At 37.6% G+C, this 23,470-nt stretch overlaps 1 protein-coding gene across 1 annotated transcript in view; it reads left to right on the top strand.

Annotated features, from left to right (window-relative positions):
- LOC137005697 (gastrula zinc finger protein XlCGF57.1-like) overlaps nt 1–23,470 on the top strand; it is a 661,382-nt gene that overhangs the window by 498,201 nt on the left and 139,711 nt on the right. The window contains exon 12 of the mRNA XM_067366463.1: nt 11,398–12,413. Within this exon, the coding sequence (XP_067222564.1) occupies nt 11,398–12,413 (1,016 nt within the window). The remainder of the gene's footprint in view (nt 1–11,397; nt 12,414–23,470) is intronic.

Genomic DNA, 23,470 nt, shown 5'->3' with positions numbered 1-23,470 from the left:
TTTTGAAGGGGAGGAGGGACAAGGACAAGGACCCTTCACGGGTGCATCTGAGTGGGAGCCACAGGACAGCCAGGTGGGGGAAGTGGTATGGAGGATTATGGAGAAGGATAAAAAAATGATGAAGGGGATTAAGCAGGTTTCAGGAGATAGTAATTTATCAAGAGGGGAGTGGGAGGCATTGAGGGGATTGAGGGCGGATCACTCATTGGTCATTAAGTCTGCGGATAAAGGGAGTGTGGTGGTAATAATGGACAGGCACCAATATGTGAGGGAGCCCATGAGACAGCTGGGGGATAAGGAATTTTATGATGAGTTGCGGAGCCAATCTTCCTTGAATCAGTGGAATTGTTTAGGGAGGAGTTAAGGCAGCTGCAAGAAAGGGGTCATTTAAATGCAAAGCAGGTGCAATATATTAGGGGGAGTGGTGCTCCCAGGGAAAGGAGGTTCTATTTACTTCCGAAAATTCACAAAGAAAAAACGGCGTGGCCATTTCCAGATATCCCTCCAGGGAGGCCGATAGTTTCAGATTGCGGCAGCGAGAGTTATGGGGTGGATGAATTTATTACGGTGCATCTGAACCCGCTCTCGATGAAGCACGCTAGTTACATTAGATAAGGAGACAAGGATAGGTTCCGACTCCAGTCTCTTCTCTATGGATGTTGAGAGCTTATACACCAACACTGAAATAGAGAGGGGACTGGAGGCAGTCAGGAAATGTTTACAGAAGTATCCAATGGAAGATAGGCCGGATCAGAGCATCCTGAAGCTATTGGAGCTCAGCTTGAGGAGGAATGATTTTGGGTTTGATGGACGGCATTTTTACAAATTAAGGGTACAGCAATGGGGAAAAGGTTCGCCCCGGCGTATGCCAACATTTATATGGCAGATTGGGAGGAATCGGTATTCCTTAAGTGTCAGAACAAACCCAGTCATTACTGGAGATATTTAGACGACATCTGGGGTGTTTGGGAAGGCAATGAAGAGGGTTTCAGGGACTTCGTGGAGATCTTGAATCTGCACCATCTATCCATCCGGGTGAAAGTGGAGAGAAATGAGGCTGAAATTAACTTCTTGGACACTACTGTCTTCAAGGGGCCGGGATTTCAGCACTCGGCCGATTAGACTCGAAGGTACATTTTAAAAGTACAGACACGCATGCCTTGTTGCACCGGGGCAGTGACCACCACCCTCACGTTTTTAAAGGCATAGTTAAGGCCCAATTGATGAGGTTTAGGAGGATTTGCACTAGGGAAGGGGATAGAGTGGAAGCAATTAAGACACTGTTTGAGGCACTGAGGAGGAGAGGCTACTCCAGACAATTCCTAAGGACGATGGCAAATGAGGAGGCAGCAGGACGAGAAGGTGGGAACACCTCACTACAAAAAAGGATCCTTCCACTGGTGGTTCGGTATTCCAGCACCGCCAGAGGCCTGGCCTTGGGTATCCAAAAGAATTTTAGGAGATTAACCCAGCAGGAGGCACTGGGGACTCGATACAGGGTGGTAGCAGCGTATAAGAGGGGCAGGAACCTATGTGATATGCTGGTGCATAGTGAATTGGTTCCTGCCAGTGGAAAAAGTAAGAGGAAAACTCGGGACACCCTTCAAAAAGGAGGGAGATCAGGGGTCCGGGTACAAGGGGGACAATCCGGGGTCTACAAGTTGACCCAGGCCATTCCCCTGAATCAGAAGAACTGTGTTTACCTCATCAGGTGTGCCTGGTGTGGCAAGAGATATGTGGGAGAAACCAGGAATTCGATCCTCACGAGGATGTGGGGGCACCGGCACGCGGTGAGGAAGGGCACATTGCGAAAGGGGCACATTGTACCTCACTTTTGTAGGCATGGGATTCAGAACTTAAGGGTCTCCGGGCTGGAACACAATCCAGAGTGGGATGTGAAAGATAGGCGAAGGAGAGAAAGATTCTGGATTAATAGATTGGGCACGTGGTTTCCCAAGGGCCTGAACATAAGGATGGGTTAAAAAAGGTTTCTGGAATATGTAAAAGAATATAATTTCCTATTAAATTGATTTATGAACAGGATTGAAATGTTGTCTGGGTTTTTTGGAAAAAGCATAACATACCTAAACCTAACCTCTACAGGAATGGCCTGGATTCTAGATGATGGAACACCGGTGACATACCTAAACCTAACCCTCACGGGAATAGCCCGGATTCTGGACGATGGAACATCGGCAACATACCTAAACCCAACCCTATCACTGGGGGAGGAAATTAGTTTAAAGATAAATGGGCTGTACCAGCACATTACCTAAACCTAACCCTCACAGGAGTAGCCCGGATTCGAGTTAATGGAACACCGGCAACATACCTAAACCTAACCGTCACTGGGGATAATTTGGCTATCCCTGTACCTGCACATTACCTAAACCTAACCCTCACAGGAATAGCCCGGATTATAGAAGATGGAACACCGGCAACATACCTAAACCTAACCCTCACAGGAATAGCCCAGATTCTGGATGATGAAACACCGGTGACATATATGTGGGGCACAGGTGGGAAAAGTTAATAGTTATAGGAGTAAGTGGTGGTCGGTGAGGAGAGCTTGGGAGCAAGGAGTCCCGAGTTCAAGCCCGGGACCGAGACCAGTTTTGGAGGACGGTCGGCAGGAGGTTTGATGTTTGGGAAGGAGGTTAGCTTAAGGTGATTGAGAATTGTGATTGGTCAGGATAGCTAGCGAATGAGTGATTGAGGGGAATCCGACAATTGTTAAAGGCTCGAGGGTAGCTGATAGAAATCGAAGAAAGCTTGCAAATGATTTTGGGAAAAGGGTTGGTTTAGCCTACCATGAGGGGGAGAGGTGGTGTAGATGGTTAGGAGGTTTGAGAAAATACTAGGTAGTTAGGGATCATTTGCCTTTACGGTTGCACTGTAAGTGTGATGTCGGCTATCCAGGCGAACAAAATGACAATCTTGGGTGCTCGTGGGAATCCATAATAGGAAGTATGGAATAGAACTTGGGGGTTTTTGATTGCAATTCAGTAGAATAAGAGTCATAACAATGGGTTATTCAAAGAAAAGGGTAAAACCAGTGTTTATGGGTGGATCAGCCTCATCAAAGACATGCGCCGGCCAGTGCACTCCTGCGTCCTCCCTATCCCAAACTGGATAGCCGTGAGATGGTTATCTGGGGGGAGGCATTGCTTTTCTTCACCTAACCTAACCTAACCTAACCCTAAACTAACCCATAGTTATTAAGAGCCTCTTCCTCCTGTCTCTGTTTCTCTTTTTTCTTGTATTTATCACTCTCCCTTTATATATTTCTTTATACCTTTATCCTTTCATTATTTCTCTTTAAAAAAATATCATCCAGAAAATTTAAGGAATGGCTGGAAGCAGCAAAAACCCTGCAGATGAATTAGAAAGCCCAAAAGTAAGGTTTTTCATACATTATTTCTCTAAGAAAATGGCTCTGCACATGTCTCCCCCAAATATATAATTTAGTTTTTACTTTTAGACAAAAGAGAAAACAGAACAAAAGGGACCTAAAGTCTCCAATGTTTCCTGGAGGAAGAGAGACCAGCATGGTAACATCCTACCACATCGTGATAGGATTATGAAGAATCGATCTGGGCGTTTCCCAAAAGCATCGTAAGCTTAAGTTGATCGTAGCTCCAATAAACTGAAGCTTACGATGCTTTTAAGAAACATTGCCCTGGTCAGTAAAATATACAGTCTGCTGTTGTTCACAAGTGTTTATGCTTCTGGTCAGAAGTAATGTTTTCCATATCATTACATTTTGTGTTTGCAGTGAAACCCTCTGGCACTAAAGTTTCAGAAGTTGAGGAGGTGAATGAAATTCAACAAGGTCCCAAATCTTGGTAAGCATATTGAATTGAAAGACTAAAATATCAGCCTTAATATGTAAATTAAAAAATTTCAAATTTAGGCAAAAGTATGCATTGACCATTTCCGTAATGCCCATGAAGTGATAAAGCCATATAAAAAAATGCAGTAACACTCTACAATAAGGTTCATGAGTTAAACATTATTTAATGTATTAAATAACGAACTAACCATGAGCAATACATTTGTTACTGTATTTACTAATCTTTTGTTAATGTTAGTTAATGAAAATACAGTTGTTTATTGTTTGTTCATGAATTAACTAATGTTAACAAGATTTTAATAGTGTATTAGTAAATATTAAAATCAACATTGACAAAGATTAATAAATGCTGCAGTTCCTTATTAGTTCATGATAAATGTGTTACCGAAATTGCAAATTTGCTTTATTAAATGCATCATTGTAACTTTTTTCCTCATTATTATTATTATCATCATCATTATTATTATCTTTTTTATTATTAATTTAGATCAACATCTTCAGCGACTAAAAGACCTGGTAAATTCAGTCACTGTCTCTGCATTAGTGGAAGAAGACATATCTGCATGGAAAAAAGACAGGCCATCTCTGAAAAAAACTCAAGGCTGTGATGCCAGAAATTTTAAATTGCATGCTGACTGTAGACAGTAAAGCTAGATCCCAGTGCTAGATGGGATAGGCTCTAGAACCCCCATGCCATGACCCTCTAAAGGAAAAGCAAGCATAGCTATTGGTTAGATGGACTTGATAGTTATTTATAGAGAAACTGTGCTGCACCTTATTGCTATAAAATGTGAGTTTCCACATTCATATAATGTCAGTCATGTTCAGGCATATGAACATATTTCTTTAATATAAAAAATGTTGGATCAAGGCATCAAGAAAACAACTTTGAGTTTGTTGGTCAATAAATTTATAAAGTTACACTTCTATTTGAAGTAACTGGAAAGTAATAAAATGTGTAAAATGCATGACTGCTTGCTTAACATTCAAATGTAAATTAATTTTATCCAAATTGGTGCACTTTAAAAACGGTTTGAAAGATATCACTGTTGTAAACCAGCTTGTGGCATTAGAGTTCGATGGCAATAATATGGTAAATTGTTCAATAACTTTTTTCTCCCTTCTGTAGCCTTAAGACATAAACTACAACTTTAACGATGTTATTTATTTTTGTACTTGATACAGTACGTTTCAATGATGACAGATGACAAATAAAAGCTGATACACACAGTGGAACACAGTGTTCCAGATCAGATTCATACAGACCTGAATGTGTGGCACATTTATGGTTAAATTTCATATTAATTAAGGTAAATGCAACACTTATGATTATTGAATTGTTGTTGATGAAAATTTCAGGACAGGACAGACGAACCACCTCTTTTTGATGGACTGTTCATCGCACAAGATGCCAGAGTGTCTGCCTTTGTTGAACAAATAAGAAGCCAGATGTATAGTGTAAGGATTTATTCAACTCTTTAACTTTTTTTTTTTTTAACTTGTCCTGGTATTACATGTACCATATTTTTTTCAAATTCTTCTTCTCTGCTCTCAACAGAGAGAAAGGATGTGAATTGCTGAATGATGGCATCAACTACAATATTGAAAGGAAAATTAAGATATATTCATGTCATTAATACATTCCAGTCAACTTCATCCATTTACTTCATCCAAGTACAAACACCACAGATACACATAACAGTATTTATATAGAGAGCATGGATTTTTTCCAGATCTTAATAGTTTAATTTGGCATTTTAAACTGTTTAACAGTTTTCTGTTGATTTTTATTTCATTTAGGTCGGGGTGTGTTTGCAAAAACTCACAAGGTTCCTTTATTCTCGAGTACAGAGGAACTTTAGTGGAAAAAGTGAAATTGGGAAAATATTATATTAATAATAATTATGCATACTTTTTCAAACACAGCATGACTGCTGGTGAGTAGCCTGTGTTTTACTGTATGCAACCCCCTGTGGATTGTTTTTAACCCTGAAACTAAATATCACACACAGTTTTGGGGCACATTAAAGTGATTACTAATGATGTATTCCTTTCTAGAGCATAACTAGTGAACATTTGTGACAATAATTGTTTTCCCATATAGCATTGATGCTCCTTTGATGACGGCTCTCTTGGGAGACTTGTAAACGACAGTCAAAAGCCAAATTGAAAAAATTGTACTGGGAAAGCCTCAAGTTTGTTTATTTGCCATAAAAGACATAAATAAAGATGAGGAGATCACCTATGATTATGGAGGACAAGACTTGCCATGGCGTTCTCACTGTGGTAGAATATTTCCAAATGATATTCAAGTATTTATACTAATATCATCCAGTTGTTCCAGTTTGTCCATGAGCCTGTTGCTGCAGCCATAACGGGAAGTGAAGTCACTTCTGCTAAAGAGGTTTATTAACACTTTTGTCAATTTAGTTTTTCACTCATTGTAACAAGACCTGAAGTGAAATTGTCTTATTGCTACAAAATGTGATTCAGCAGTTCACTATTGTCAAAAACATAAACCACGAGTCCTCATAAACCATGAGTAAACACACACAAGTGTTGTTAAGAGGATAATACAATGAAAACAAAGGGAAAAAGACTGACCTTTTGTTGAAAACACTTACAACGTTTGTCCCAAGGTGAACACTAGTGAAGGTTGAGATACCTGCATTTTACCCTACTTTTCTTCTTAAAGAAGTAATGCGTTTTTTTATGAAATATTTGCCTTCCAGTCTCGATTTGCTAGAACTTGAGGTTCTGCATCAATGCAACGCTGACAGTCCATTTTCCCTGGATCTTGGTTCCTCACAATGAATTTCTCTAGGTTCCTTTCAACAGCAGCACATTCATCTGCGGACAGCGGTCCAGCTTCTTTTGACAGCAGTTTGTTTGCAATAAGTATACATAAAAAAAGATATATGTTTATGAACTTTTTCATTTGAGCTGAAACCCCCCCCATATATATATGGTATATTTGGTCTGTAGAAGTTTGGACAGGACTATGATAGCACAGATCAGGCTCACACCGTGTCTACACTAGACATGACTAAAAGCTGTCTACACTGAACGTGACAATACGACCGTTGGACTATGTCACAAATTGAACAGGGAATCGGTTTACTGTCGGGAATTTGTCGCGTCGCATCCAGTGTAGACAATATCATGGATTATAATGGGATCTATTGTCTTTTGACGCGTTACGTCGCAAGTGCTCGGGAGCACTTTGACTTGGCGCAGTAATATCTTCACTCGTGAAAAGTCCTCTCACCGGCCCCCGCTCCCTCTCCTCCTCCCTCCCATTTCTGTCAATAGAAACCAACGTGACCTGCACCAGTAGTAATAGTTTCACGAGTGAAGATATTACTGCGCCAAGTCAAAGTGCTCCCGAGCAAATAATCTTGCAAATAATCTTGAATCTTGACTCTCGAACTAAAATGTATTCTAAATTTATGAAAATAATTATGGGAACAACTGAAACTATTTATCATTCGTTCATTAATTCATTCGAAAACCGAAAGGGAAAACGAAGATATGCTTCATGACATATTTGTTCAAACAAATTACAGATTAAATAAAAATATATCAGCAAGTTATATGATTAAACCGACTAAAATAGCCTATGTTACTTTTAATTATTTTAAACCTAATTCCTAGTCAAATTAGAATGATTTCTTATTTTTACCAATGATATTAGAGCGACAGCACTAGGAACGCCCACAAGCGACTTCACATTACAGACACTAGTGACATGCAGTGAAAAAGTCCCTGGCGGTGTGAACAGAGCTCAAGCTTGAGTGCAGAGCCATCTTTTTGTGTTCGTGAGTTATGCTCTGTACACAGGGATTGGGGATCTGAATTTTAATCTTTTTATAACTCTGAGAAGAATCTGCTGAAACAGTGAATGTTAAGTCTGTTTACTGTACATTTAGATAAATAGGCATGCGGCGGTGGTTTGTGCGGAAATGGGAGGCTGATATCTAAATTAGTAATGATCAAAACAAAATGTATAACTTGATAATTTATGTTTCATTGACAACATCCCTTCTTCTGTTTTTTTCACAAGTCACACCCTGTATATAGCCTACTGGTAAACAATGACTTTTAATGTGTTTCAATTCGGACACATGAATGAACTCATAACCTTTTAAACATTGTTTGTACCATATTTGTCACTGTTTTAATTTTAATATATAAAAAATGTCTGGTAAAATATTTGGATTTCTATGCACTTCTGTGATTGTAGACAATGCATGACTTTTATTTTGAAGTGGCGACATGACGTCATAAGACTGCGCCGCGCTCCTACATCTGCTGTGATTCTGCTGAATAAAGGTTTGTTTTAAGAATGTAAGCTGTTTTAATCGACAGAAACAGTTTTGTAGTTTTAATAGTTTTACAAGCGATGTGAAATGAGTTTATTTACTATTTAATGTAACATTGTGATTCTTTATCTAACTGTAATGAAGGATATTTGTGTGAGTAAAGCTCATATCCACTGATGAGAAACAGCAAACCTGCGTCTCATTTCTCTCTATATATCATAAATCAGTTTATCATGAACACGAGTTCAGTCTCTGGAGAGTCATGATGGAGAAACTGAACTTTTCAACTCCGAGTCAATTGAATCAAACACTTTGAGAAATGATTCAGTGAATCGCGACTCGTGCTGCTCAAACAGTGAACATGAACGAGAACAACAAACACTAACAAACTAACTAATCACGTTTTCATCAAAGAGTAATCATTTAAATATAATCTATAATCCTTTAAATACCAAATGTAGACAATAAATGTCTAAATATAAAGTTTATTAATTTGCAGCGTTAGTTTTGAGTGTTTTTTGTTGTCTAAACAGGTCATTGAAGACTATAACTTTAATTCTCTTCTTAAAGATGGCGTTTATTAAAGAGGAGACTGAAGACATGAAGATTGAAGAAACATTCAGTGTGAAACATGAAGATACTGAGGAACAAACAGGTTGGTTTTATTCTCACAGCTGAACTCATTTGATCCTTATTAAAAATAATGATCAAATATCATTGGAAATCATTTAAATCATCTCTCTCTCGACACACTGATCTCATGTTGTATTTCTGCACAGACACATTTCAGTACATTCACACTGTTTTACACACATTCAGGATAATGTTTGGATTTGTCCTGTGTATGTTTCTGTGTACTTCAGTATATATGCAGGTCAAGGCAGTTGGTTTATGGGTTTATAAGCTTCTCAATGTGGTCCTGTTCAGTATCGTAACTGGACTGGTCTAAAATGTAAACAAGCTCTTTTCTGTTGCCACACTATACTCTGTGAATTCTCAAACAAGTTTTGCTGTTTTTTTTTTTTTTTTGTGTGTGTGGGTGCTTTAGTGTACATAAATATATGAATTATTTGGACTCATAGCATTTGGTGATTTGGTGTCCTTTTGGACTTGGATAAAGTTGGTTTTATATTCGCACATTCGGACATCTGTATTCAATAGCCTTGTTAATCACACTACATTGGACATTCACAAGTAAATATGTCATTAAAACAATACTTGCCTATTTTGATCGACTGTGAAAAATGTTGTAAGTTGACAATCGTTGGTTGTCAATATCATGTCGCTGCTTAAAATTGGCAAACATTAATTTATTGCACATTTATTGGAAAGTCTGAATTTATCAGAAGTCTGAATGTGCGAATATAAAACCAACTTTACCCAACTGTCCTTTTGGAGTCTGCAAGTGTCCTCTTTTTGAAAAGACACCTAAATTTACCTTAAAAAGATGAAAAATACAGTTTTGTGAGAATCACACTTCAATCTGGTGTATGCTTAATTTCACAATAAGTGTGAGATTAATCGTGATTAATTGCGATTAAAATTTAATCTATTGACAGCTATAATTTTGATGTTAAATCCACTATTGTATTATATATATATAATTGTTCTAAACACAGTATTTAGTTTAATTACATCAGAAGTAACTGTAATTAAATTACAGAAAAAATAGGAGTAATGGATAATTTGACATGGTTTAGTGTAACTTTTACCAGGTTTGGTTAGTGGTGTCTAAAATGCATCTTTACGCACAACTGCCAGCCTGCATGGAGAGTTTCTTGAGAATCCAGAGGCACCAGCAGCTTCAAATACCTGTTTGCTGCTCAACACTGGCTTTTTTATAGCTGCCCTTTTAATACAATTATTATCTTTTTAATTATTAATAATTTATCTGACCGAGTTCTGCTGTGCTCTAAATCACTCACAAATCTTATGATAATTCGATAATCTCCTTTCAGTTTCTCACAATATTAGTTGTTTTCATGCCTTTTGCACAACATTGCACCATTTCATGCTTTTCATCTTCAGAAAGATCTTTCTTCCTCCCCATATTGCATGAAAACTGTGACTTGCTTAATAATGTGGAACAACCTCTAAGTAGGGTTTCCATAGATCTGGCAAATTATTTTGTCTGAGTTTGATACCAGTTATCTAAAAAGACACGGATAAATAAACAAACAAACATTTTCTTAGAAAAACTAAAATCTGAATGTTTATTGTACTGAAATCTTACTGATATGTCATTTGCATAATAATTTGGAACGCAGTGTATGTACATTTGCCGACTCCATTTATTTATTTTTTTCAAATAAATGACGGCTGTTAACAGCGACGCAAAAATTGTGGGCTATCTGCAGCAGCGAAGGATACACCTCACGCATCCTCCGAATTCCTGTGAAAAAAGGACGCATTCCAAGGTCACGTTCGGAGAGTCCTACTTTTCTGAAATGATACAACCTCAATGAAGTATGCAACCTTCGAATGCGACCTCCGGAGGATGCACAGCTTCTCTCTCAGCCACTTCCTTTTTCCTGGTGGCTTTATCTGGTCTCCACATGTCATTTACTGCAATGAGACACAGGTGTTTATCATTTGCACTTGACCTACTTACGGACGGCTCGTCTCCTTCCTCTCTCTCCCGCTGCTGAACCACGCCCCCTTGCCACACACTCGCTCTTCTCCGATTGCTCCACACCAATCTTTTGACTTGAGGGAGGGATTCTAACAGACCAATCACAGCACTTGTGGTCTGTGTAGAATTGATGCGTTACATTATAGCACAGAGATGTTGCACATCAGGCTACGCGTGGTACTTGCAGCCTACAGCGTACATGTGACGCAGAAATATAAATCGGCCTTAAGTCTTCAGGAATGCTTGGAAATTTCAGGCAGGTGTATTTGATTAGGGATGAAAGACAGTGGTCCTCCAGTACCAAACCTGCCCATCCCTGATCCATAGGATTGGATAAGGTAGGATAGGATAGGGTATAGAACATACATGTTGTTGGTTTTGATGCTTTAAATGTCTAAATTTTTATATGTCTATTTTTGTCCTAGACCTAATGGCACTGAAAGAAGTGAGTCATGAACCTAATGAAAGGGAAGAAGAGAAAGAATATTACGATGAACATCATGATTTCATGAATGGGGAAAGATCAACACAGGTTTCCCCACAAAAAGGAGTTCAAAAGACAGGAACTAAGAGTGTCACACACAAAAAACACCTTAAAGTCCACATGAGAATTCACACTGGAGGGAAACCATTCACCTGCCAACAATGTGGAAAGAGTTTCAGTCATAAAGGAAGCCTTAAAATCCACATGAGAATCCATACTAAAGAAAAGCCTTTCACCTGCAAACAATGTGGGAAGGGTTTCAGTCATAAAGGAAGCCTTATAGGCCACATGAGAATTCACACTGGAGAAAAGCCATATATCTGCCAACAATGTGGACAGAGTTTCAGTCAAAAGGGAAGCCTTAAAATCCACATGAGAATCCATACTAGAGAAAAGCCTTTCACCTGCAAACAATGTGGGAAGGGTTTCAGTCATAAAGGAAGCCTTATAGGCCACATGAGAATTCACACTGGAGAAAAGCCATATATCTGCCAACAATGTGGACAGAGTTTCAGTCAAAAGGGAAGCCTTAAAATCCACATGAGAATCCATACTAGAGAAAAGCCTTTCACCTGCAAACAATGTGGGAAGGGTTTCAGTCATAAAGGAAGCCTTATAGGCCACATGAGAGTTCACACTGGAGAAAAGCCATATATCTGCCAACAATGTGGACAGAGTTTCAGTCAAAAGGGAAGCCTTACAGCCCACATGAAAATTCACACTGGAGAAAAGCTTTACACCTGTCAAGAGTGTGGAAAGAGTTTCAGTAATAAAGGAAAACTTGAAATTCACATGAGAATTCACACTGGAGAAAAGCCTTACACCTGCCAAGAGTGTGGAAAGAGTTTCAGTGAGAAAGGAAACCTTACAGTCCACATGAGAATTCACACTGGAGAAAAGCCTTACACCTGTCAACAGTGTGGAAAGAGTTTCAGTCGAAAAGGACACCTTATGGACCACATGAGCACTCACACCGGAAAAAAGCCTTACACCTGCACTCTGTGCGGGAATGGCTTCACACGGGAAGGAAGCCTTAGGGAACACAGGAGAATTCACATTAAAGAGAAGCCATTTACATGTGATCAGTGTGGAAAGAGTTTCATATATAAAGGTAACCTTAAGGTCCACATGAGGATTCACTTGAAAGAGAACTGAACTTTTTGAAGTCGTCACTGTGGAAAGAGCAGATGTGTAAAGAGTACCTAAAAACCATTCTTGAGTAAAAGTACAGAGTAAAAATTACTCCATTACAAGTTACCATTTCTAAGACAACTTGAGTAAAAGTCTTGGAGTATCTGATATTAACTGTACTTAAGTATTTTACTCATGCTGAATTTAGGCTCAAAGATGCACTAGTCCAGAAATGCCAGTGAAAATAAGAAAGAAAATATTTGATTAATGGAAATCATGTTTATTTTCTAAAATCGAAATAAAATTGAACAGCTATATAGCAATATTTGTTGACACAACAGCCTCTTAAATGTTAAAAGTGTAAAACTCTTGCAGTTCTCAAAGCTTACACTACGTCCCATGTCTTCTCTTTTCAGCTTATGGAAAAAGTGTAATTGACACGATGCCAGTTTACACCTTCTTCATAACTTGAATAAGGAAGGCGGTCTGGTGGAAGCTCAATATTTGACTTCATAACTTATTTAAAGGTGCCCTAGATTGTTTTTTTACAAGATGTAATATAAGTCCTAGGTGTCCCCTGAATGTGTCTGTGAAGTTTCAGCTCAAAATACCCCATAGATTTTTTTTAATTAATTTTTTTAACTGCCTATTTTGGGGCATCATTAACTATGCACTGATTTTTTCACCACGGCCCCTTTAAGAGATGCGCTTCCTCTGCCACACGAGCTGTAGACTATATTACAGCACATTTACAAAGTTCACACAGCTAATATAACCCTCAAATGGATCTTTACAAGATGTTCGTCATGCATACTGTATGCATGCTTCGAATTATGTGAGTAAAGTATTTATTTAGATGGTTACATTTGATTCTGTGTGAGTTTGAGGCTATGCTCTGTGGCTAAAGCTAACATTACACACTGTTGGAGAGATTTATAAAGAATGAAGTTGTGTTTATGCATTATACAGACTGCAAGTGTTTAAAAATGAAAATAGCGACGGCTCTTGTCTCTGTCAATACAGTAAGAAACGATGGTAACTTTAACCACATTTAACAGTACATTAGCTACATGCTAATGAAACATTTAGAAAGACAATTTACAAATAACACTAAAAATATCATATCATGGATCATGTCAGTTATTATTGCTCCATCTGCCATTTTTCTCTATTGTTCTTGCTTGCTTACCTTGTCTGTGCACAGATCCAGCCGTTAATACTGCCTTTCCTTGTCTAATGCGTCGAATGGGCTGGCATTATGCAAATATTGGGGTCATACATATTAATGATCCCGACTGTTACATAACAGTCGGTGTTATGTTGAGATCCAAGTGTTTTCCGGAAGTCTTTTAAACAAATGAGATTTACATAAGAAGGAGGAAACAATGGGGTTTGAAACTCAATGTATGTCTTTTCCATGTACTGAACTCTTGTTATTCAACTATGCCGAGGTAATAGGGCTGGGCGATGTATCGAATGCTTTTGTCACGCGCATTTCTTCAGTAAAGCCGGTTCCCTGATTACCGCTAAATCGCCATCACCTGCTTTCAAATGAAGCGGCATTCAATAGACCGAGCCGTAGATCACTGATAAGACACGCAATATCGCGTTCAATATCAACGGCGATACATATCGATATTGAACGCGATATTGCGTTCTAGATTTGATGATCAAATTTAAGCTCAGTCAAAAATAAAGATTTTTCACAAAGGAAAGTTTTCCCCAGGAAGCAATAACAGGTTTTTATTACAATCCATGTCACATCCTCAGACAACAGACTTGTCTTCATTCAGTTGGAGAAAGTTGTTTGCCAACCAACACTTAACATCAGCCAAACAGTTAAAGAAAGACTCGAGAAGATAGCTCCCCATGTTTTATAGAGAAGTAAATTTGGGAATCATCAGCGTACAGATGGTAATTTATACTGTGCTTATCAAAAATCTTAACATGATCGACTGTATTGAAAGCAGGACTGAGATCTAACAATAGAACAACAGGACTACCTGAATCTACATCTAATAAAATATAATTTGAAACCCTCAATAGAGCAGACTCTGTGCTATGACCAGCTCTGAAGCCTGATTGAAATCTATTGAGATATTATTTCTAACATTCAGTTGTACAAATACCGTTTTCTCTAATGTCTTTGAAATGAAAGAGCATTTTGAAATAGGACGAAAGTTATTCATGTTAGAGGCATCAAGATTCACAACTATTGACAAATGATAACACGCTTGGACTATTTGAGTCCACCACCTCTTAACTAAAGCAGATGAGATAACATCACATGAGGAACAAGTAGGCTTCATTTGTGCAACTATGTTTTGAAGTTGTGACAGACACAGGAACAAAACTCAATTTTTTTCAAAAGAGCAACAAAAGAAGCAGGATCATTACTAACAGATGAAATCCAAGAGCCAATTCCAACAATCTTACCAGTAAAAATTTTTACGTTTCACATGTGTCCACAGAAAAAGAAATTGAAGGAAGGACAACTGGTTGAAGTACTGTAATAGTAGAAAAGAGTATTTTTGAATTAGGAAAATTCTTTGAAGTAATGTAAAAAAAACTGTTTGATCTATCTAATTTAACTACTTTTTGAAACTTCGTCAAACAATCTCTCAAAGATTCATACGAGACTTGTAATTTATCTTGGAGCCATTAACGGTCAGCCCTCCTGCACTCTTGTCTAAGAGTATTGCTATTGCTGTTCAACCAGGGCTGAGTCTTGCCTTTCTTCTTCCTAGTTTTCAAAGGAGCCACAGAATTCAAAACATCAGAACATGAAGAGTTAAACTGGATAATCAACTCCTCAGGTCCCATACCAGAACAAGGACTGAAAAACATCTAGCACCTGAGATTCAACAGCAACCAAAAGCTAAAAAAGCTACAGTCTGGAGGAGAGAAAGTTCAGAAAAAGGAGCCATATCACCAACGTTGAGCCGTCTCAGAAATAAATAGAAAATTCAAATCATGCAAGAAGAAAAGATCCTACAAAATAAAAGACTTATTTGAAAGAGATCTTGCACTGATCAACACCATTGTCACTGAAGTAGAGTCAGAAGAAAGTTGAGAAGATGAACCGCAAGCTCAGGGGTGTAGAATACGTAAGAGAACTTTTTATAAAAAGTTGTTCATGACCTGTTGGGGTTTTAATGGAGCAATGTATATAAATGCAGAATGATTTAAGATTCAAAGAGACAGAATAGTCTATACATGACATTCATGTTTCCATGGCAATCAGTCACTCACTTGTCACGTCACGACACGCCCACAGTCGCACCCGCGGTCCCGCGCTAACTGTATTCAACATTCATAGAGGTCAAGAAGAGTTCGAAAGCGGCAAAAAACTCTCCACTTCTTTTTTTTTCTGAAAAAGTCAAGCATTATAAGTTGGCATGTGGTATCCAAATTGTGTTGCACAATGTTGAGTAACTCTGCCTATTGCTCTTGTTGAATAATTAGCCAGTTTTGATGGAAATTATATGGAAAAAATTAGCTGCCCGGACAAACTTACATTATTTTTATTGTATTTTCCGTATGTCTTTTGTAACGTCCTTAATTTTAACAAATATGTTAACAAAACCCTTCAAATAAGAATAAACCCAGCAAACACAAATGTTCCCCTAACATTCCCATATGATTCCTGTTTGGTTATTTTTTGGGGGAACCAAATAAGAACGTTCTCTATTGGTTCTTTTTTTGCAACCTAAAGAGAACATTCCCTGCAGGTTATTTTTGAGTTTAATCTCATAACCTAAAGAGATCCTTCCCAGAACTTTCCCTGCAGGTTATTTTTGGGTTGTATTTCTGTCAATATTGGTAAATTTCATCTTCTGTACCATTGACCTGTGGGATTCCTCAGGGCTCCCTTGTTATTTTCTCTACATATGCTCCCTCTTGGTACTATCTTTGAAAAATATGGCCTAAATCATCATTGTTATGCAGACAAATATACAGGTGCTGGTCATATAATTAGAATATCGTGAAAAAGTTCATTTTTTTTTATTGTAAATTATTTTTAAAAATGTAACTTTCATATATTCTAGATTCCCTACATGTAAAGTAAAAAATTTCAAAAGTTTTTTTTTTTTGTTGTTGTTTTTTTAAATTTTGATGATTAGAGCGTACAGCTCACGAAAGTCCAAAATCCAGTATCTCAAAATATTAGAATATTTCATAAGATTAATCAAAAAATGGATTTTCAAAACAGAAAAGTTCAAGTTCTTTAAAGTATGTTCATTTGTACACTCAATACTTGGTCGGCAGCACATATTACAGCAAATGACTTGCTCCTAGCACAAATTACAGCATCAGTGAAGTGTGGCATGGAAGTGATCAGCCTGTGGCACTGCTGAGGCACTATTGAGCCTTCAGATCATCTGTATATTGTTGGATCGACTGTTTCTCATCTTTCTCTTGAAAATATCCCATAGATTCAGGGGTCAGGCATGTTGGCTGGCCAATAAAACACAGTAATATCATGGTCAGCAAACCACTTGGAAGTGGTTTTTGCACTGTGGGCAGGTGCTAAAGTCCTGCTGGAAAAGGAAATCAGCATCTCCATAAAGCTTGTCAGCAGATGGAAGCATAAAGTGCTCCAAAATCTCCTGGAAGATGTTACCTAAAGGCATTGACTTTGCACTTGATAAATCACAATGGACCAACACCAGCAGACGTCACGGCCCCCCAAATCATTACTAACTTCAGAAACTTCACACTAGACTTCAAGCAGCTTGGATTCTGTGCCTCTCCAGTCTTCCTTCAGACTCTGGGACCATGATTTCAACATGAAATGCAAAATGTACTTTTATCTGAAAAGAGGACTTTCGACCACTGTTCACTGTCCAGTTCTTTTTCTCCTTAGCCCAGGTAAGATGCTTCTGACGTTGTTTCTGTTTCAGAAGTGGCTTGGTAGTCCTTTTCCTGAAGATGTCTGAGTGTGGTGACTCTTGATGCGCTGACTCCGGCTTCATTTGACTCATTGTGAAGCTCTCCCAAGTGTCTGAATCGGCTTTACTTGACAGTATTCTCAAGCTTGTGGTCATCCCTGTTGCTTGTGCACCTTTGCCTACCCAATTTCTTCCTTCTAGTCAACTTTGCATTTAATATGCTTTGATACATCACTCTGTAAACAGCCACCACATTCAGTAATGACCTTCTGTGACTTACTCTCTTTGTGGAGGGTGTCAATGATTGTCTCCTGGACCATTGCCAAGTCAGCAGTCTTCCCCATTAGTGTGGTTTCAAAGAACAAGAGATACCCAGAATTTATACTGTAGGGATCGTCATTAAATGAAACTCAAATGTAAATATTCTAATATTTTGAGATACTGGATTTTGGACTTTCATTAGCTGTACACTCTAATCAACAAATTAAAAAAAAACAACAAAAAAAAAACTTTTGAAATGTTTTACTTTACATGTAGGGAATCTAGTATAAATGAAAGTTTAATTTTTTAGAATAATTTACAATAAAAAAATGAACTTTTTCACGATATTCTAATTATATGACCAGCACCTGTATAGCATTATTCTAGTTTATTTATATATTTTAATCTTAAAAAATGCACATACTGTGTCTTTAATTAAAAACTTTCCATTTCCTCTACTGTACAAATTATAAAAGTATTATAATATAAAATTTTGCCAAACCTTTCTCCAAGGCCAGTGACTTCCTCCATAGTCATATGTGAGTTCCTCTCCAGGAATGATATCTCTTGCAGCGAACAGGCACAAACGGGGTTTTCCCTCAACGATAATCCTTTTCATTGTACAATTTTGGTTTATGTGATCATTATTTATAAGGCGGCCAAGGGAGCCATCCTCATGAGTTGCATCAATGCTTCAGGAAACAAAAATTGATCATTTAGCCAAACAAACCACAACAAGACAAATTTGGATTTGAACAAAATAAAAATTACTTTTTTTTACTGTCAATTTTAAAATGTATTCATTAAACAACAACAACAAAAAAAAAAACCCAACTACCTCCACTTGTTCTGCCAGATGAAGTCTAACATAAAAAAAGTGTCATGATTGGCCTTTCTTCTTTGTTCGGCTTCAATTAAGGTGATCATTTCTCCCCTATATTCCACAACAAAATCTCCTTTAATAAAAAGAATTAAGGCAAACACTCCACAACCTGAAAAAAAAAGAGGAGGGGGGGGGGATACAATTGTTAATACAATTCCTTGTAGACATGTAACTAATACACTGATGGTTAGCCAAATGTAAACAACTTTTATGCTTTGTAATAGTTTAACCAATGTATTCAACATTCTTTCATAGCTCATGCTTATTTCTTTCATTAATTTACAGATACTTTCACAAAGAGCAATTTAAAACTGCTAAAACAAACAAAAAAACACAATAACCTTTTATATTCCAATGGACTCAGATCCTATAAAATAATCATGATTACTTGTTTACTATTTTTAGACCACTTAAATCAGTTAAATCGTATGTGATTACTATATATTTAACACTCATAACGTTACCAATTAAGAAATGAGCCCTGCTAGCATTACTAGGCTCTTTGCTATATCGTGCTAACAAAAATAAGAAATCATTCGCTGCCTTGTTTATTCATGGCCACGATTTCCTATTTTATTCCCTGGTGTTAGCAGTTTCATAATTCATTCGTGGAAGACTTCCTATTCATGGCCATGATATATATTTATATTTCCCGCGTCATGTGGGGAGCGCCATAGTGCTAATCAGAATCCAGTCACGACAACAACCAAGTTCTTTACAAACCTACCTTTATAATCGTTTATGTGTTTGGCCTCCAGTGCGTCAGTCTTGTCGATGCAACGGAGAACATGATCTTCCGCATCTTTTAATGGTTTTCTTCTTCTTCTCGGTCTCATTTCAACAGGCCATCTCCCGTCGCTCCTCCGGTTCCAGTGATTCTGAGATGTCACGCGGCCTCACAATCTCCCGCCACGCCGCAGTTTATAACACTTTACAATACGCAGTAACACGCACAAGTAAACACTTTATATTGTATAACGACGTGAAATTTTAATTTATCAATAGTTCATTCGACACATTCAAAGATTATGACTTTATAAAAACTTTACTAAAAATTTTAACGTTAATTAATCTCATTAGAAAACTCCATCACGTGAACATTCTTAAAAATAATTCGAATTTGTGATGTTTATTTATTGAATTATGTAATATAATATTTACAAGTAGGTTAATTACCTGTAAGAATGTACTTTCCCCGTTGACAGACACTGTTTAAAGTTGTTTTTGTCGTTTAACTAAGCGATTCGCGCATGAGCAGTTGAAAAGAGGTGTATCTTCAGATATGACGTCATATGTGTGTGTAGAGGTGCAGTTCCGTGACCAGGCTACAGGGGCGCCACAGAGCAGCGCAGCCACACACACATTCACACACAGAAATCCGGTTTTTGTTCATGGAGGGGATCAAGAAAAAAACTGCACTAGGCATATCAGCACCGCCTCCTGAGCCGATTACAAGCAAAACATTGTGGGGACCGGGCATTTGGTCCCCACTATGTTTTTGGTCCCCACTATGTTTTTGGTCCCCACTATGTGAGTGTGCTAACGTGTTGAGGACCCCACTATGTAATAAAAACAAACACACACACTCTCTCTCTCTCCCTCACACACACACACACACACTCTCTCTCTCTCGCACACTTACGCAGAGTCACCCAGATACACACTCATACTAACAAAATGTATATGGGTGACTGTGCACACCAACTCCAGCATTTACTCTCAGGTTGAGGGTGTCTTTGGAAATAATCATGAAGGTTTCCATGTCCGGGATGTTTTCAAAAATGAACGTGAAAGGCTCCTTGGCATCGCACTTCATCGACTCCATCAGCACCCTCCACGCTTTCCTTTGGTCATCATGATCCATCAACATGTTGGTTCTTGCACCTGGCCAGTGAAAAGCCCAACACTGTTCCTTACGATGTATTCTGCCCGGTACATATGTTTCAATGTGAGGGGCAGCTCCTCCACTTCTACCTGTTCCTCCTATGATAAAGTAAAATACCATTAATTAAGACTACCCTATAACATAAGATGTTTTGGGTCTTTCAAAAGGGGCCTAAAGACATCTTTTCAGCATAAATTAAATAATTATTATGAGTTATGGTTTGTATATTATTGTATTTTCATTAGGCTATTAATTGCAAAACCTTGTGTTGTTTTTATTTGTAAGCCACCTTGGACAAAAGCATCTGCTAACTCACATAAACCATAACATGCACAAAGTAAATACAGCTAGGTCTCACAAAATTAGAATATTGTGGAAGTTTGTCAATTTCAATAATTCAAATGTAAAACGTGAAACTCATACATTATATAGATTCATTAAATATATATTAATATTTCTAGAAATATAGACATATTTCTATTATGTGTGTTCATTTTGATTACTATGGCTTATATCTAAAGAAACCCCAAAATTCAGTATCTCACAAAATTAGAATATCACATACAACCAATAGCAGGTTCCAATTTCTGAAATTCTGGATATTTCAGTTTATTTTTTATTAATTTGCAAAAACTTCTACAATTCTGGTATTTTGCTGTCACTATGGGGTACTGAGTGTAGATTAAGAAGAATAAAAATTAACAAATGTCTTTAGGAGACATTGCAGACATCTGCAATGTGACAAAGGGTGAAACATTGACCATGTTTACATGCACCCTCATAATGCGATTACAATGGGATTTTAGCAATATTGCGATTATACTTTACCTCATGTAAACACAATACTTAATAATGTGATTAAGCTCATAATTGCATCAACTATAATCGTATTAAAACAGGTGACGTACGCCGTTTTTAATCGCAGTATGCGGCCATGTAAACACTTTAATCGCACTAACTGAAGTGCGCATGCGTGGAACAGATCGTGCGGTGTCGTAAATCATCGCAAAACAGAATTACCATTTGCGCATGTGCGTTTTCTAAAGAGTCTATTGCTGCGTCCCAATTCGCATACTATCCGTCCTAAATAGTATGCGAAACTAGAATTAGTACGTCCCAAATCGTAGTATGTTGAAATGAGTATTCCAAAGATACCCGGATGGTCTACTATTTCCGGTTAGAATTCGAAGTGCAGATCAATGCACACTCTAACGGCTAATATTGCCCACAACCCATTGCGCGCGGGCGGGAGGAGTCTTGAGAAGGCGTAAACATGGCGACCGGAGGTGGTGAAGGAGATGCGGCATCAGTATTTAAGTGTAAGAATTTAAATGTTCAGCTCAAATAAAGTTATTTTTTATTATCTCGTAAGATTAATGGATTGTTGTGGTGTGAAAAGAGTACCGCGTTTATCTTGTAGGGACCGATGAAGACACAGAGTGCCTCATCAATTGGCGCATTGCCATGGAATCTCTTTTCACAGGGAAAAGAAATGCTGCCATCAAAGGTTTTGAGTAAGTAGCGGATATTGATATATTCTGTTCATGTTGTCTCTAGTCTGATCTTTACATAAGATATAAGAACAGGTTATAGAAAGAAGAACAGATTAATGAAACGTCTGTATGAAGAGTTTATGCTGACCTTCAATTGTTTTTAGCTCTTGTTGAGGGGATTCTGGAAAATGTCTAACCTAAAAGCTAATTTCCATATTTGTGCAGCTTGAAAAGCAGTTATATAGGCTGATTAAATCGAAATAAAAGTAATCAAATTTAGTCAAGCTTATTTTTATAAAATATGTATGTTAATAATGATGTAAGCATATAAATTAAGAAGCATAAGAGGATATTTTTTGGATTACAGGGTACATTAAAACATACACATCTAACTGTACCCAAAACTGCTCCAGATCTATATTGTTTGCAGTTAAAAAGTTAAATTTGCCAATTCATGACAAAACATAAGTGTTTAGATGACAGAATAATCTTTGATATTAATAGAAACTTTACTGTAAGGCTATTCAGATATATGTAAAAAAAAAAAATGTGGCAAACTGAGGTTTGCCTGGGCTAAATAGGGTTATGTCTTCCAGTTTGTTATTACTACTGTTTGTGCTGCTTGTTATTAGCTTTAAATTAGTAAAATCTGTTCCGTGTTAAGGCTTAATGGACTGATTTCACACATTCCAAGATTTTCACAGATGTTGTTGTGAATATATTTACTTACTGTATTCTCTTTTGTGTATATAAGAGCTTTCATCCATGAAAAAAACCTGACTGGAAAAATTTCGGCAGCTTGGGTAAAGAAGAAATGGGAAAATTTGAAGCAAAAGTATAAAGTAAATGAGATATTGCATTTTGACATGTATTAACATAAATATGAATAATTAGTTTATATTCAATATTTAACTAATTGTGAGTCTTTTTTTCCCTATAAATGTTATAGGATCTTAAGTGTCCACAGTCAGGGGTCAGCACAGAGGGAGGGGAAGCGACAGCAGCATCTTGGAAGTGGTATGGGGTGATGGATGCTGCATTAGGTTCTAAGCCATCCATCACCCCACCAGTGCTAATACAATCTGGCAACCAAGATGATGCTATTGGTTCCTCTCCCTCTGTTGCTGGCCCTTCTGATGTTACTGGCGGAAAAAGAAAGAGGGTTAGGAGAGAGTGATCTTTTAATCTATCTGAGAGAACTGGAGGAAAGGGAGGCAAAGAGAGAAGACCAAGAAAATCTGAGAGAGGAAAGAAGAGAAAGAGAGTTTGAAGAGAGAGAGGAGAAAAGAAGAAGAGAGAAAAGAGAGAGCGGAAGAAGCTAGAAGGAGAGAAGAAGAGTTTAGGGCTAGAATGGAGCTGAGGGATGAAGAAATGAGAAGAGAGGCTGCAGCTAGGGAAGAGAGGTTCCTTACTTTAATGGAGGTCCTTGCCAAAAGTTTAATGAAAAAATAATTGTATGAATAATACTAAAAATAATAACAACAACAATAATAATAAATGAAAAATCAAAATGAAAAATAACAAAATCTCTGGTGTGATTCTCTTGAATTTTGTGTTTCTGTCCACAGCTATAATTTAGCACATTTTAGAGCTATAAACAGATGTAAACCTATGATATAATGAAACCAATGACA

Source organism: Chanodichthys erythropterus, chromosome 3, assembly GCF_024489055.1.
Source record: "Chanodichthys erythropterus isolate Z2021 chromosome 3, ASM2448905v1, whole genome shotgun sequence".
Taxonomy (NCBI): domain Eukaryota; kingdom Metazoa; phylum Chordata; class Actinopteri; order Cypriniformes; family Xenocyprididae; genus Chanodichthys; species Chanodichthys erythropterus.
This window is presented reverse-complemented; position numbering and strand designations above follow the sequence as displayed.